Source organism: Hemitrygon akajei, chromosome 11 (genome assembly GCF_048418815.1).
Source record: "Hemitrygon akajei chromosome 11, sHemAka1.3, whole genome shotgun sequence".
Classification (NCBI taxonomy): domain Eukaryota; kingdom Metazoa; phylum Chordata; class Chondrichthyes; order Myliobatiformes; family Dasyatidae; genus Hemitrygon; species Hemitrygon akajei.
Window position 1 is genome coordinate 146,672,871 of NC_133134.1, and position 13,711 is coordinate 146,686,581.

At 39.6% G+C, this 13,711-nt stretch overlaps 1 protein-coding gene across 5 annotated transcripts in view; it reads left to right on the forward strand.

Annotated features, from left to right (window-relative positions):
• ptprt (protein tyrosine phosphatase receptor type T) overlaps window positions 1-13,711 on the forward strand; it is a 1,512,449-nt gene that overhangs the window by 1,070,959 nt on the left and 427,779 nt on the right. For all 5 annotated transcript variants that reach the window (XM_073061878.1, XM_073061879.1, XM_073061880.1 and 2 more), the window contains exon 10: window positions 10,810-11,011. In XM_073061878.1, the coding sequence (XP_072917979.1) occupies window positions 10,810-11,011 (202 nt within the window). The remainder of the gene's footprint in view (window positions 1-10,809; window positions 11,012-13,711) is intronic.

Sequence of the window (13,711 nt, forward strand, 5' to 3'; positions counted from 1 at the left end):
GCATTACTTTTCTTTGTCAGAAGGTACAGCAGCAAATGCTGCATGATATAAAGCTGGAAATCTGAAATCAAAGTGGAAAACTCCAGAAATGCTCCACAGTTCAGGAAGCATCTGTGCAAAAGAAGCAAAGACAGCTTTGCAGGTCAGAACCTTCCTCCAGAACTGGAAGGAGAGTAAAGAGTTGGCATTAAGCTGTTGGGAAGGTTGGCGCAGGAAAAAAGCTATAAATGAGGTCATCTGGTTAATGAGGGAAGTTCAGGAGAGAGAGCATGGTTCTCTCTTCATAAAAACAATGAAATGAAGACAGATAGTGAGAATAAAGGGCTGTATGAGCAGAAAATGCAGAATGCAGGATAAAATAATATTACCTTGTCCCTGAGTGTCATAGCCTGAAGATTGATGGTGCATGGGATGTTGTCTTGGAGCCATGTTTCCGCAAGAACAAGCACGCAGCAGTGCTCATCTCCCACAGCTGCAAACAAGGAGAGCTGGTTCCAGGGAGCGAACACCAGAGAGCAGCACTGATAGGAAAGCTGGCCTGCAGAGCTCAGCTCCCAACCCATCACAGATTCCAGTGCACCCGTTGTGTATCTTTTCCCTCCCACATCACCTCTGGCGACGCTGGCCAGGCAATGCCACGACATGTGGGTCTGGTCTGCACAACAAACGAGTCCACACAGGTCCCCTGCCGTCAGTCTCCCCAGTGAATTGGACTTGTAGTATTTTGTATTACCAATGACATCAAGGTCTTGCAATTGAAAGAAAAACATTTTAGACAAACATCTACAACTTTTGTAGGACCTGGAAAATCTGCTGCAACAAAATGCCACCTTACTTGGCTCTTATTGGGCTCGAACTTACAACAAAACTGATGATCCATATTAATCAGCCATGGACTAATGACAACAAAACCCATTTGAATCAGTACAAACTTCCAGATTACTTGCACTTCTCTGCATGAGATGTTTAAATGTCTTTACAATAATCATGAAAGGCATAAAGAGTAAACCCTAGTCATTTGAGTGGTGGGATTTCTTTTAAGAAGTAAACTGAACGTAATTCCTTTTCTTAAATCACTTTATACTCATCTTACAGTATTTTTAATGCAGGGTTATAATTATTTTTTATTTTTAATTATTGAAATATATTTATTCTGCTCCAAGTGTCTTTGAATATCAAAGTTATTTAGAAATACTGAAAATATCTTTGAGATTTGCAAAGGCCAGAAGGTTACTATTGGGATAGAGGTCATAGGCTCTGCCATAGGATGCAGGAGGATGGACTAAGTACAATATGACCCAATGTCACCTCACGCATCCAACAATTCAGCAGGAAAATTGTTTTTGAGTTAATATGTTCAGGCAAGATCTAACTGACGAGATACAAAATGTGTTGTCCAATAAAGTTCCATTCCATTTGTAATTCCTGGATTTTGTCGAGTTGAAGCAATCAAGAGAAAATAATTTGACTGTTTTGTCCTGTTATAATTGTTTGTTAGCAAGGCCATTCTATTGCAAACTGTCTTTCTTTCCTGTTTTCCTACTTCAGGATCTCTACAAATTTGAACAGAAGTGAAAGACTGAATTATCTGCAGAGAGAATGCAAGCTTTACAGAGCGCTATAGAAGTAAAAGTTATTATTTAAACGAATAATAACTTGGTTTTTTTTTAAACTAGAAAATAAGAAAGTTATGGGAAAACAACAAGCTACCAGAAACAGATTTGACAAGGGAGCCACAGATAAAACAATGTACAAATTTAAATAGAATCTGATTTTATTATCTACAGAGAATTGGCCTCTTAATCAGAGTTGTGGATGGAAATACCAGTGCAGAATCAACATTACAAGTTCTAAGCCATGGGATTCCAAATTTTTTTATGTGATAGGCCAATATTATTAAGTAAGGGGTCCATGGATCTCAGGTTGGAAACTTTTGTTCTAGGCTGATGCTCGGGTTGTGCTAGTGGGTGGACCACCTTTTGGGTGAGAAGTTAGACAAAGAACCATTGAGGTATCTTACTGAGGAAAGAAGAGGGTGTTATGGTCAGCATTTCACCTTTAAGCAACGTAGCTCTAAAGCAGTTAGTTTTATCATCATTATAGTGTAACTCCCCTGGGTCACCTCAGGCTCGTTCAGCTCGTTCTCGTCTAGGGGGAGCAGCCTTCGGCCCCGCCAAACTGGGTAATCAGCTTGTGTGGATGCTGTGTGATGTCCCCGCCTCGCCAAAGAACAAACAGGACACCATATTCGATTAAATGATTACAGTTTATAAAGATTACTATAACTAAGTAATTAATAACGATACAGTATACATGAAGGAAAAGAAAATAAAGAAAAGGCGCCAAACTTATCAAAGACCAAACCACTTTGTGCACAACCATTGGAGCTCAATTACTGAAGTCTTCTGGCCACCATTCAATCCCCTCCAAACTCCTCGACTCGCAGCTTAGGACCACCCGAAGTGGTCAACCAAGCACATCTAGCTTTATCTCCTCTCCTCGGAGTACCTCCTGGCCTTGGGATCCTCGCTTGGGATCCGTTCCTCACCCAGTTTACAGCATCACGTCCTCTCTCTCTCACCCCCTCGCGCCGATCTCCCCAAAAGCTCGCCAACAATAGCTTACAGACTCAGAAGAAAGAACAACATTAATCCCAATCGGTTTACAAAGGAATACAATTCTCGTTATCAGTAAATTTTAACCCAAACAAGCTTCCAGCACCCTCTCGCAACAAAGAAGCATTCCTACTTTTAACAAAACAAAGAAGCCATTTTGATTAACATACGCAGTAACAAAGAAAAAGAAGAAACCCCCCTTTACAGTAGAGTTCTGGGGTACCCTCTACCAAAGTAAGGCTGATAAGAGCATACAAGTGCTGATGTGTTCAGCTGATGTGACAAAGTAATAGGGTTCTATTTCACAGAGCAAGTTGTTACGTACACACAAACCTGTAAAAGTATCAGCAGCAAAAGAACACACCTGGAGTCTGGTTTTGATGTTAACAATCACTATTTTATTAGTAACTACATAATATCGTAACTTAAAGCCAAGAGTTAGCAGTGTTATGCATATATAGAGGTGTAGGTAAAGTTCCCAAACTCATTCAAGCTCAGGTGGCAAGAGTTACAGTCTTACGATGGTGTGTAAAAAAAAAAAAGTTCAGTTCACTCTACAGAATTGTTATTGCTGGTATGAGAGACAAATTTGTAATCCAAATAAAAGGTGTTGTCGATCTTCCCATTGTCCTCCGAGTCCTTCAAGTTAGCCAAATGTGACTCCACTAAGAGTACTGTCTTCAAGTGGTAAAACTACTAACCCAGGAAAGGGTTAAACACACTGGCAGTTCACACAGGGTCACCCTTACACACACTGTGATAGCCACTGATCCAGTTCCACAACATATGAAGTAACTCCAACAGTGATTTGCCACAGGAGTGCCTTCTTCAGTGAAGTTCCACACCCAGACAAGGGTGAACACTACTGGTATTCACAAAGGTTTCCCGCTCACCCGAGAACCCACTCCCGTGGATTAACTATGTGACAATCACACTTTCATATTCGAATGGAATCAAACTCACCCTTACAGGCTACTTGGAGAGAGTCCAAACTGTGATTTCTTTGTCACTAGGTTTTTTCTGTTTCAAACCTTCCTGCCTCCTCTCTGCAAGCTTCTTCTAGTTGCAGCACTTGTGAGAGTCATTTATCAATGCTCTGGATCGATCTCAACTCACTCCTTTGGGCTACTGAAAGTTTAAACCAGTGACCACACTCACTGGTGTCTTTCATTGACCGAAACCACTCTCGACGCTGACTGTGTATCTCTGTGTGTCTGTGAGAGAATCATCAGATCTTGCTTATTCAAAACAAGCTGCAAACTTGTATAAACAAACGATTGTCCATCAAGTAACTCCACCTCTCTCACCATAGTAACCAAGCAAATTTTGTAGTCAGTAGAAATCCAACAGTATCCAAAAGTCAGTCTTATTCTCTTGGTGTTTTAAAGTGACAGTCCGCAGAAAAAATGAACCCTGGGGGTATATAACAAAGTCATGCACTGTTCCTATTTGAACTGGAATTTGTATTGGTTATATTATTGTCACATGTACTGAGAGATACATGAAAAGCTTGTCTTGCTCACTTTTCATACAGTTCAGAACAAGAGAAAGCAATAGCAATACAAAATAAACTATAACAGCTGTAGAGAAAGTGAAGTGGATGTAAGCAATAAGGTACAAGATCTTAATGATGGAGATTGTGAGGTCAAGGGTCCAACTAATCATATAGGGAACTATATAACAGTCTTATAACGGCAGGGTAGAAGCTGCCCTTGAGTACTTACTGGCATTTGTATTTTCTGCCAGTGGGAGAGGGGAGAAGAGAGAATGAACTGAGTGGATGGGATATGTTATTATGCCAGCTGCATTACCATGGCAGCAAGGCGTATAGACTGACTCCATGGAGGGGAGGCAAGATCCATGATATGTGCACTGTGTCCGCAACTCTCTAGAGTTTCCTGTAGTCACGTGCAGAGCTTTTGCCATATTCAAATCCAGATAGGATACTTTCAACTTTCTATAAAAATGGTCAGAAGGTACATGCCAAATTGCTTAAGGCTTTTGAAGTAGAGGCATTGGTGAGCTTTCTTGGCCACCGCGTCTATGTCCTTGAACCAGGACAGGCTATAGGTGATGTTTGCTCCTTGGAAGTTGAAGCTCTTAACCCTCTCAATCTCAACACCTTTGATGGAGAAGGGAGCATGTGCACCACGCCACTTCCTGCAGTCGATGACCAGCTTTTCTGTTTTGCTAACGTTGTGGGATTGGTTGTTTTCTTGACACTACGTCACTGAACTGTCTATATCCTTCCTGTACTGAGGCTCATTGTTATTTGAGATTCAGCCCACTGTGGTGAATATCATATACAAACTTGCACGTGGAGATAGATTAACCAATTAAAAGATTAAAATAACTCTAACAAAGAATACATCTGATAAGGTTAATCATTAATCGTGTGGACACTAGGAATTTGATTTTTAGATAATGAAATGCAATTCACCCTAGTCATCTCAGAATAAAAATGTTGAATCTGTTTTGATTTATACCAGCAAAAATTCAGCACTTGAACTTTGAACAAGGGAACATAGGTTGGAACCATATTTCAAAGAAGACCGTTAACATTGTTTGCTTCATTGTTAGTTCACTGACCATTTTAAATAATGTACTATTTAGTAAATAATTAAAACACATTTGAAATGAAGGAATATGAAAAGTAGATAGAACCATAAGATATTGAACCTGACTTCATCTTCTGAGAAACTAATAATATTCTTTGCACAATAATATTTCACATGCATATTCTGTGTAAGATGCCCAATAATTTAAATGTGGTATGACATTTCCCTTCAAGAATCACCATGGCATTTATGTTAAGCCACTGCTATACCAGCAGTGTTTTCCTTTACCAAATGAACATTTCCAGGCTGCCGACATACTGAAATTTGTCACATTATAATTTATACTTTCATTAATGTACTTTTGTGCTTCTTCTTTCATAAATATTGACGGACAAATGAAAGCATTTCTTTGCTCTTGTGCAGTTTTCTCTAGGACATTACTTCTTAATGTAACGGTGTCTGTTGCTGAGCACCATCTCAGAAATCATGCAGTGATATCCTGTCACAGAGAAATAAATATTTAGCCTCTTGAGACTTGAAAATCAACCACTACAACAACGGCAATAAATATATATAGCAAATACACACCACTCTTTTTGTTACCAGTACAACATCAAGAGGTTTGAAAGCATGAATCGTAATGTTTGCTCATGAGCTTTGTACATCTTTCAAAGACTTCTTGCAGGGGTGGCGAACCTGCGGCACAGGATAGCACTCAAATATTTTATGCGCAAGTAGCATGCAGTGCTATTCTTTAAACCCCACACACAATAAAAAGATACATAATGATTATTTTTACTGCCTGATGAAGCAACACACGATTGCTTACAGCCTGAGAGCAGAGGGATGTTTTCACAGGAAAAGTCTCTAGCTGGCTAGCTAGACAGTTGAGAGAATGCAAATGTTGCATGATACATTGTGAAATCCTTACAGATCTGGTAGACACAGTGAATGTATTAGTATTTGGATAATAAACGGTTGGGCCACTTGGCATTGGCTTCACTCTGTTTATATTTTTTTTCTGTCATTTGTGGGTGAACAGCGATATATTCAGTGATAATGACAATAGTAAATACTGTATAAATTTATAACCATGAATATCTATTTTTCAATGTTTCCTGCTACTATCAGAGAATGTACAGGGTATAAAACCTGAAATTCTTACTCTCTGCAGAAATTCCCAAAACAGAAGAAAAACCCCAAAGAATGAATGACATGAAAACTTTAGAACCCCAAAGCCCCTCATTCCCCTCCCACGCACCAGCAGCAGCAAAGCATCAACCCTCCCCTCCCCCCCACCACCCGCCTCAGCAAAAACATCAGCCCCCACCATCTGGCAATATCAAAGCCCCCTAGGAGACCATGATCTGAAGTCCACCAAAAAACACTTCATCCCAACAGTTTGACATACCACAAGAGATGTCACTTCTGCCACAGTGAGAGGGGAAACAGACAAGCTCACTGTCTTGATGTTACAGTCTGCAGCATCACTTATTTTGACAGCAACACACGGTGCTGCCTCAACATTCCGTAACGCTTCAGACAGCAACACTGGCGAGGAATCAGGTCGTCTACAGGGCCGTAGAGACACACACCCACTAGGCCACTCCTGGAGATATCAAAAACATTACGCTGCTCAGCAAGCCCTGAGAGCGGGAACCCGCTGTCACGAAGTTGTAGTGCAGCTGTAGATCACAGACTCCAACAGGACCCCAGCCACCTTGAAAAAGAAAGAAGAATTATTAGAAAGAAGAAAATTGTTTTGCAGATAGACTGCAAAAAAATCACCCTCTGATGTCATCTTTATCTCCTCCACCCTCCCTGCTAATTTTTCTATAAGACCATAAGATATAGGAGCAGAATTAGGCCCTCTGGTCCATCGAGTCTGCTCTGCCATTCAATCATGGCTCATCCTTTTTCTCTATCTCCTCCTCAACCCCAGTTCCTGGCCTTCTCCTCCTAACCTTTGATGCCATGTCCAATCAAGAACCTATCAATCTCTGCCTTAAATACACCCAACGACCTGGCCTCCACAGCTGCATGTGGCAAGAAATACCACAAATTCACCACCCTTTGGCTAAAGAAATTTCTCCGCATCTCTCTTTCAAAAAGGCGCCCTTCTATAATGGGGCTATGCCCTCTTGTCCTAGACCCTCCCATCATGGGAAACATCCTTTCCACATCTACTCTGTCTAGGCCTTTCAACATTTGAAAGGTTTCAATGAGAGCCCCCTCATCCTTCTGAATTCCAGCGAGTACAGACCCAGAGCCATCAAATGTTCCTCAAATGATAGCCCTTTCATTCCTGGAATCATCCTTGTGAACCTCCTCTGGACCTTCTCCAATGCCAGCCATCTTTTCTAAGATGAGGGGCCCAAAACTGTTCACAATACTCAAGGTGAGGCCTCACCAGTGCCTTATAAAGCCTCAGCTTCACATCCTTGCTCTTATATTCCAGATCTCTTGAACTGAATGCCAACATGGCATTTGCCTTCCTCACCACTGGCTCAAACTGCAAGTTAAACTTCAGGGTGTTCTGCACAAGGATTCCCAAGTCCCTTTGGATCTCAGATTTCCTGGATTTTCTCCCTGTTTAGAAAATAGTCCGCGCATTTATTTCTACTTCCAAAGTGCATGACCATGCATTTTCCAGCATTGTATTTCACATGCCACTTTCTTGCCCATTCTCCTACTCCGTCCAAGTCCTTCTGCATCCTACTTGTTTCCTCGACACTACCTGCGCCTCCACCAATCTTCATATCATCTGCAAACTTGGCAACAAAGCCATCTATTCCATCATCTAAATCATTTCTATGCAGCATAAAAAGAAGTGGTCCCAAAACTGACCCTTGTGGAACAACACTAGTCACTGGCAGCCAATCATAAAAGGATCCTTTTATTCCTGCTCGCTGCCTCATACCAATCAGCCAATGCTCTAACCACGTTAGTAACTTTCCTGTAATACCATGGGCTCTTAAGTTGGTAAGCAGCCTCATGTGGCACCATGTCAAAGGCCTTCTGAAAGTCCAATTATACACCATGCACTGCATCCCCTTTATCTATCCTACTTGTAATCTCCTCAAAGAATTCCAACAGGTCTGTCAGGCAGGATTTTCCCTGAAGGAAACCATGCTGACTTTGTAGTATCTTGTCTTGTGTCACCAAGTACGCCATCACCTTATACTTAACAGTTGACTACAACATCTTCCCAACTACTGAGGTCAGGCTAGCTGGTCTATAATTTCCTTTCTGATGCCATCCTCCTTTCTTAAAGAGTGGAGTAACATTTGCAATTTTCCAGTCCTTTTGCACCATGCCAGAGTCTAATAATTTTTGAAAGATCATTACTAATGCCCCCACAATCTCTAACACTACCTCTTTCAGAAACCTTGGGTGCAGTTTTCAATAATCTTTTTAAAAGATTAAAATTAATATGTGTTAAAATGGATTTTTAAAGTGCTTCATTTATTTTAATCTGTTTCTGTTATACTTTTATTAATAGTAAACAATAATTGGTCATAAGTAAACAACAGAACTAATTTTTTTTCTATAAAAGAAGTCCATAATTATTGTTACTAAGACACTAATCAATCATAATCTCTGCTCAAAGTTACTATGGCAGTACAGAGAAATTTTTAGAATTGTCAATTTAGGTAAACACTCTCAAAAATGTTCACCACCTCTTGTTATGCCATTACTGTAGAATATCATTACATCCTCAATATCACAGGATATATTGTACGACAGTGTTTTACTTACCATTGTAATTCCAAGCTCCATAAAAATGTAATCTGAGAACCACAGAACATTACAGCACAGAAACAGGCCTTTTGGCCCTTCTTGGCTGTGCCGAACCATTTTTCTGCCTAGTCCCACTGACTTGCAGCTGGGCCATATCCCTCCAAATCCCTCTCATCCATATACCTATCCAGGTTTCTCTTAAATGTTAAAAATGAGCCGGCATTCACTGCTTCATCTGGCAGCTCATTCCACACTCCCACTACTCTCTGCATGATGAAGCCCCCCCTAATGTTCCCTTTAAACTTTTCCCCCTTCACCCTTAACCCATGAACTCTGGGTTTTTTTCTCCCCTGGCCTAAGTGGAAAAAGCCTGCTTGCATTCACTCTATAAAATTATGATGGGTATAGATACACCTCTATCAAATCACCCCTCATTCTCCTACGCTCCAGGGAATAAAGTCCTAACCTATTCAACCTTTCTCTGTAACTCAGTTTCTCAAGTCCCAGCAATATCCTTGTAAACCTTCTCTGCACTCTTTCAACCTTATTAACATCCTTCCTGTAATTAGGTGACCAAAACTGCACACAATACTCCAAATTCGGTCTCACCAATGTCTTATACAACCTCACCATTACATTCCAACTCTTATACTCAATACTTTGATTTATAAAGGCCAATGAAACAAAAGCTCTCTTTACAACCCTATCTACTTGTGACGCCACTTTTAGGGAATTATGTATCTGTACTCCCAAATCCCTCTGTTCTACTGCACTCCTCAGTGTCCTACCATTTACCTTGTATGTTCTACCTTGGTTTGTCCTTCCAAAGTGCAATACCACACATTTGTCTGCATTAAACTCCATCTGCCATTTTTCAGCCCATTCCTTCAACTGGTCCAAATCCTTCTGCAAGCTTTGAAAACCTTCCTCACTGTCCACTACATCTCCAATCTTTGTATCATCAGCAAATTTGCTGATCCAATTTGCCATATGATCATCCAGATCATTGATATAGATGACAAATAACAATGGACCCAGCACTGATCCCTGTGGCACACCACTAGTCACAAGCCTCCACTCAGAGTAACAATCCTCCACTACCACTTTCTGGCTTCTCCCATTGAACCAATGTCTAATCCAATTTACTACCTCTCCATGTGTACCTAGTGACTGACTCTTCCTAACTAACCTCCCATGCGGGACCTTGTCAGAGGCCTTACTGAAGTCCATGTAGACAACATCCACTGCCTTCCCTTCATCCACTTTCCTGGTAACCTCCTCTAATAGATTGGTTAAACATGACCTACCACACACTATCTTATTGTACTAGCTTTGATTTTAAGATAAAATGTGCTCAAAAGGGATTAAATTATAACATCTAGTGAAGAGGTTATCTGTAATGATTTTATGAGGTGATGTGTTAAGATGCTGCCCGATTTGTATTTTCACCAATAATAGAAATTACAATACGGGTGTATATCAAGAAGAATGGAAACTATGCTTTATCATAAATTAATATGGTCCTATGTGTTTGTTACTTGAAAGGCAAGCAAGCTGCAGGGAGGAAACACAAGTTATAGTAACTTGACAATTCATTTATGATTGCTGTCAATTATTAGATATAGATAGCAGCAAGTTTAGAAATAGGCCACTATTAAATAAATCATAGACCCTGCTATTCAACGCCTGAATATTCGGAGCACTATTGTGACTGGCAACTGTAAAAGGCTCATTCACTAGCAATCAAAGTTCTTTGTGTATATCAGGGACCAGATGAATAAAATAGCAGGTTAGGGCATCCTTGCTTCAGAATGCTTTAAACAGTAAATTGACCATGACAGAGATTTTATTTGTGTAATCTGCAGTTTGTAATGGCTGCTTTTATTTCTTTCCAGATAACCTATAAGGCTGCTGGGTCCTTTGACCCTAACGTCGAGCTTTCCAACCAAAGAGGGAGAGTGTTCAAACAGCGGAATGAGACCCATCACCTGTTTGTAGGGCTGTATCCAGGCACAACGTACTCTTTCACAATAAGAGCCAGCACTGTAAAAGGTTTTGGACTGCCAGTCACCACTCGTATTACGACAAAAATATCAGGTAAAAAGCATCCAATACGCTGGACCACTCTAATAAACAAATCCCATAAGATTAATAGAAACATCTGTATTAATTTTTTTTTACTTTTGGGTAACTATCAGAGTCAGATCATAATTCTTAGATTCAATTCACTTCATTCAATTAAGAACACAAGTCTGAATCTGAAGGACTCAAACTTTTATTTTAAGGACTGAAGGACAACTTTCAAGAAGGGCAAGAGGGTAGAATTTAACCTGAATTCCTCAGCTTGGCAGAAAGTGGCAAGTGGAGGCACATAGGGACCAGTTCTGGGAAGTGGGAGGGTGTGTGTGTGTGTGTGTGTGTGTGTGTGTGTGTGTGTGTGTGTGTGTGTGTGTGTGTGTGTGTGTGTGTGTGTGTGTGTGTGTGTGTGTGTGTGTGTGTGTGTGTGTGTGTGTGTGTGTGTGTGTGTGTGTGTGTGTGTGTGTGAATTAAATTCACAAAAGGTGTTAAATTTTCAAATTTTATCAAACTGGGGATGTAAACCTAAAGCTAAACCAGAATTCATAGATAGATAGATAGATAGATAGATAGATACTTTATTCATCCCCATGGGGAAATTCAACTTTTTTTCCAATGTCCCATACACTTGTTGTAGCAAAACTAATTACATACAATACTTAACTCAGTAAAAAATATGATAAGCATCTAAATCACTATCTCAAAAAGCATTAATAATAGCTTTTAAAAAGTTCTTAAGTCCTGGCGGTAGAATTGTAAAGCCTAATGGCATTGGGGAGTATTGACCTCTTCATCCTGTCTGAGGAGCATTGCATCGATAGTAACCTGTCGCTGAAACTGCTTCTCTGTCTCTGGATGGTGCTATGTAGAGGATGTTCAGAGTTATCCATAATTGACCGTAGCCTACTCAGCGCCTTTCGCTCAGCTACCGATGTTAAACTCTCCAGTACTTTGCCCACGACAGAGCCCGCCTTCCTTACCAGCTTATTAAGACGTGAGGCGTCCCTCTTCTTAATGCTTCCTCCCCAACACACCACCACAAAGAAGAGGGCGCTCTCCACAACTGACCTATAGAACATCTTCAGCATCTCACTACAGACATTGAATGACGCCAACCTTCTTAGGAAGTACAGTCGACTCTGTGCCTTCCTGCACAAGGCATCTGTGTTGGCAGTCCAGTCTAGCTTCTCGTCTAACTGTACTCCCAGATACTTGTAGGTCTTAACCTGCTCCACACATTCTCCATTAATGATCATGTTTATCTTTGATTTATATGTTGTGATTTTTTTAATGTTTTGTAGAAGCAGTACAGTACAAAGACATAATATTACTATAAAGTACAAAATTCATAAGTAGTGCAAAAATAATAACGTAGTGCTCATGGGTTCATGGACAATTCAAAAATTTGATGGCCAAGTGGAAGAAACTTTTCCTAAGTCATTGACCGTTGGTCTTCAGGCTCCTGTAGCACCTCCCTGTTGGTGTAATGAGAAAAGGACAGGCTTGATGCAACCTGTCAGAATGTTCTTCACCATATATCTATAGAAATTAGCAAGGGTCTTTGGTAAATGATGTTGTAATATTATTATGACCTGTAACTTATTATTGATGAACAGTAATGCATTTGCAGACTGAATCATTGAACAAAGATCTTGTATCGCAATACAAGGATAAATAGCATTAAGCTTGCCATTTCTCTTTGTATTTCTCAATGCAGAACCTATCTAGAGGTTCTAGAGGCAATATAATTTTTTACATCAATTATATATTACACCACAAAAAATAAATAAATTAAACCCAAATTTATCTGATCAATGTTTCCGATGTAATCAAGAAATTGGTACTTTTTTACACTCTACTTGGTCTTGTTTTAAAATTCAACCTTCTTAGACAAATTTAAGAATTTTATTGGAACACAACTTCCACATAATCCAACATTATTTTTACTAGGCGATATTGAAGGGATAAAACCAAAATCCAAACTGAATAAATATCAGAAAGAATTCATAAAAATTGCATTGGCAGTAGCCAAAAAGGCTATTGCAGTTACTTGGAAATTGGATTCATACGTAAGTATAGATCATTGGAAGAATGAAATTTTTAGCTGCATTCCACTTGAAAAAATTACTTATAATGTAAGAGATAAATATGAAATATTTCTGAAAATTTGGCGCCTTTATTTACAAAAGATAGGTGCTCCGAAGATAAAATTATTGGTTATCTGTGGAAATAAATAAATAAATATACTAAAGCTATTATGAACTCCATGGAGCATGTGGGGATCTTCTGATATCCAGGCATTCTTTCTTTCTTTCTTTCTTTTTTCTTCTCTCTTTTTTTTCTCTTTCTACAGGGATACGTTAGGAGGGAGGGGTTAAGGGGAGGGGGGAAGGGTTGATAATTTTTTTTAATAATTTTTTTTCCTTCTGTAACCTATTTGAAAATTCAATTAAAAAAGTATTAAAAAAAAAGAACCTCTCTAGAACCACTTCCAACATGATATGACTCAATGATGTTGTTAAACTGAAACATTTGTCTGTTCGTAGAATTACTACTGGTAAACACATATGGATCACATTATTATCCTTTACAGCCAAACTAAAACTTCAGAAAGAAACCATGAGTATGGTAGAGTTGAAATGTTGTGATATACAGTATATGTCAGATGAAAATCTGATTTATTTTGATTTATCTTTAATTTATTGAGATACAGGAGTAGGC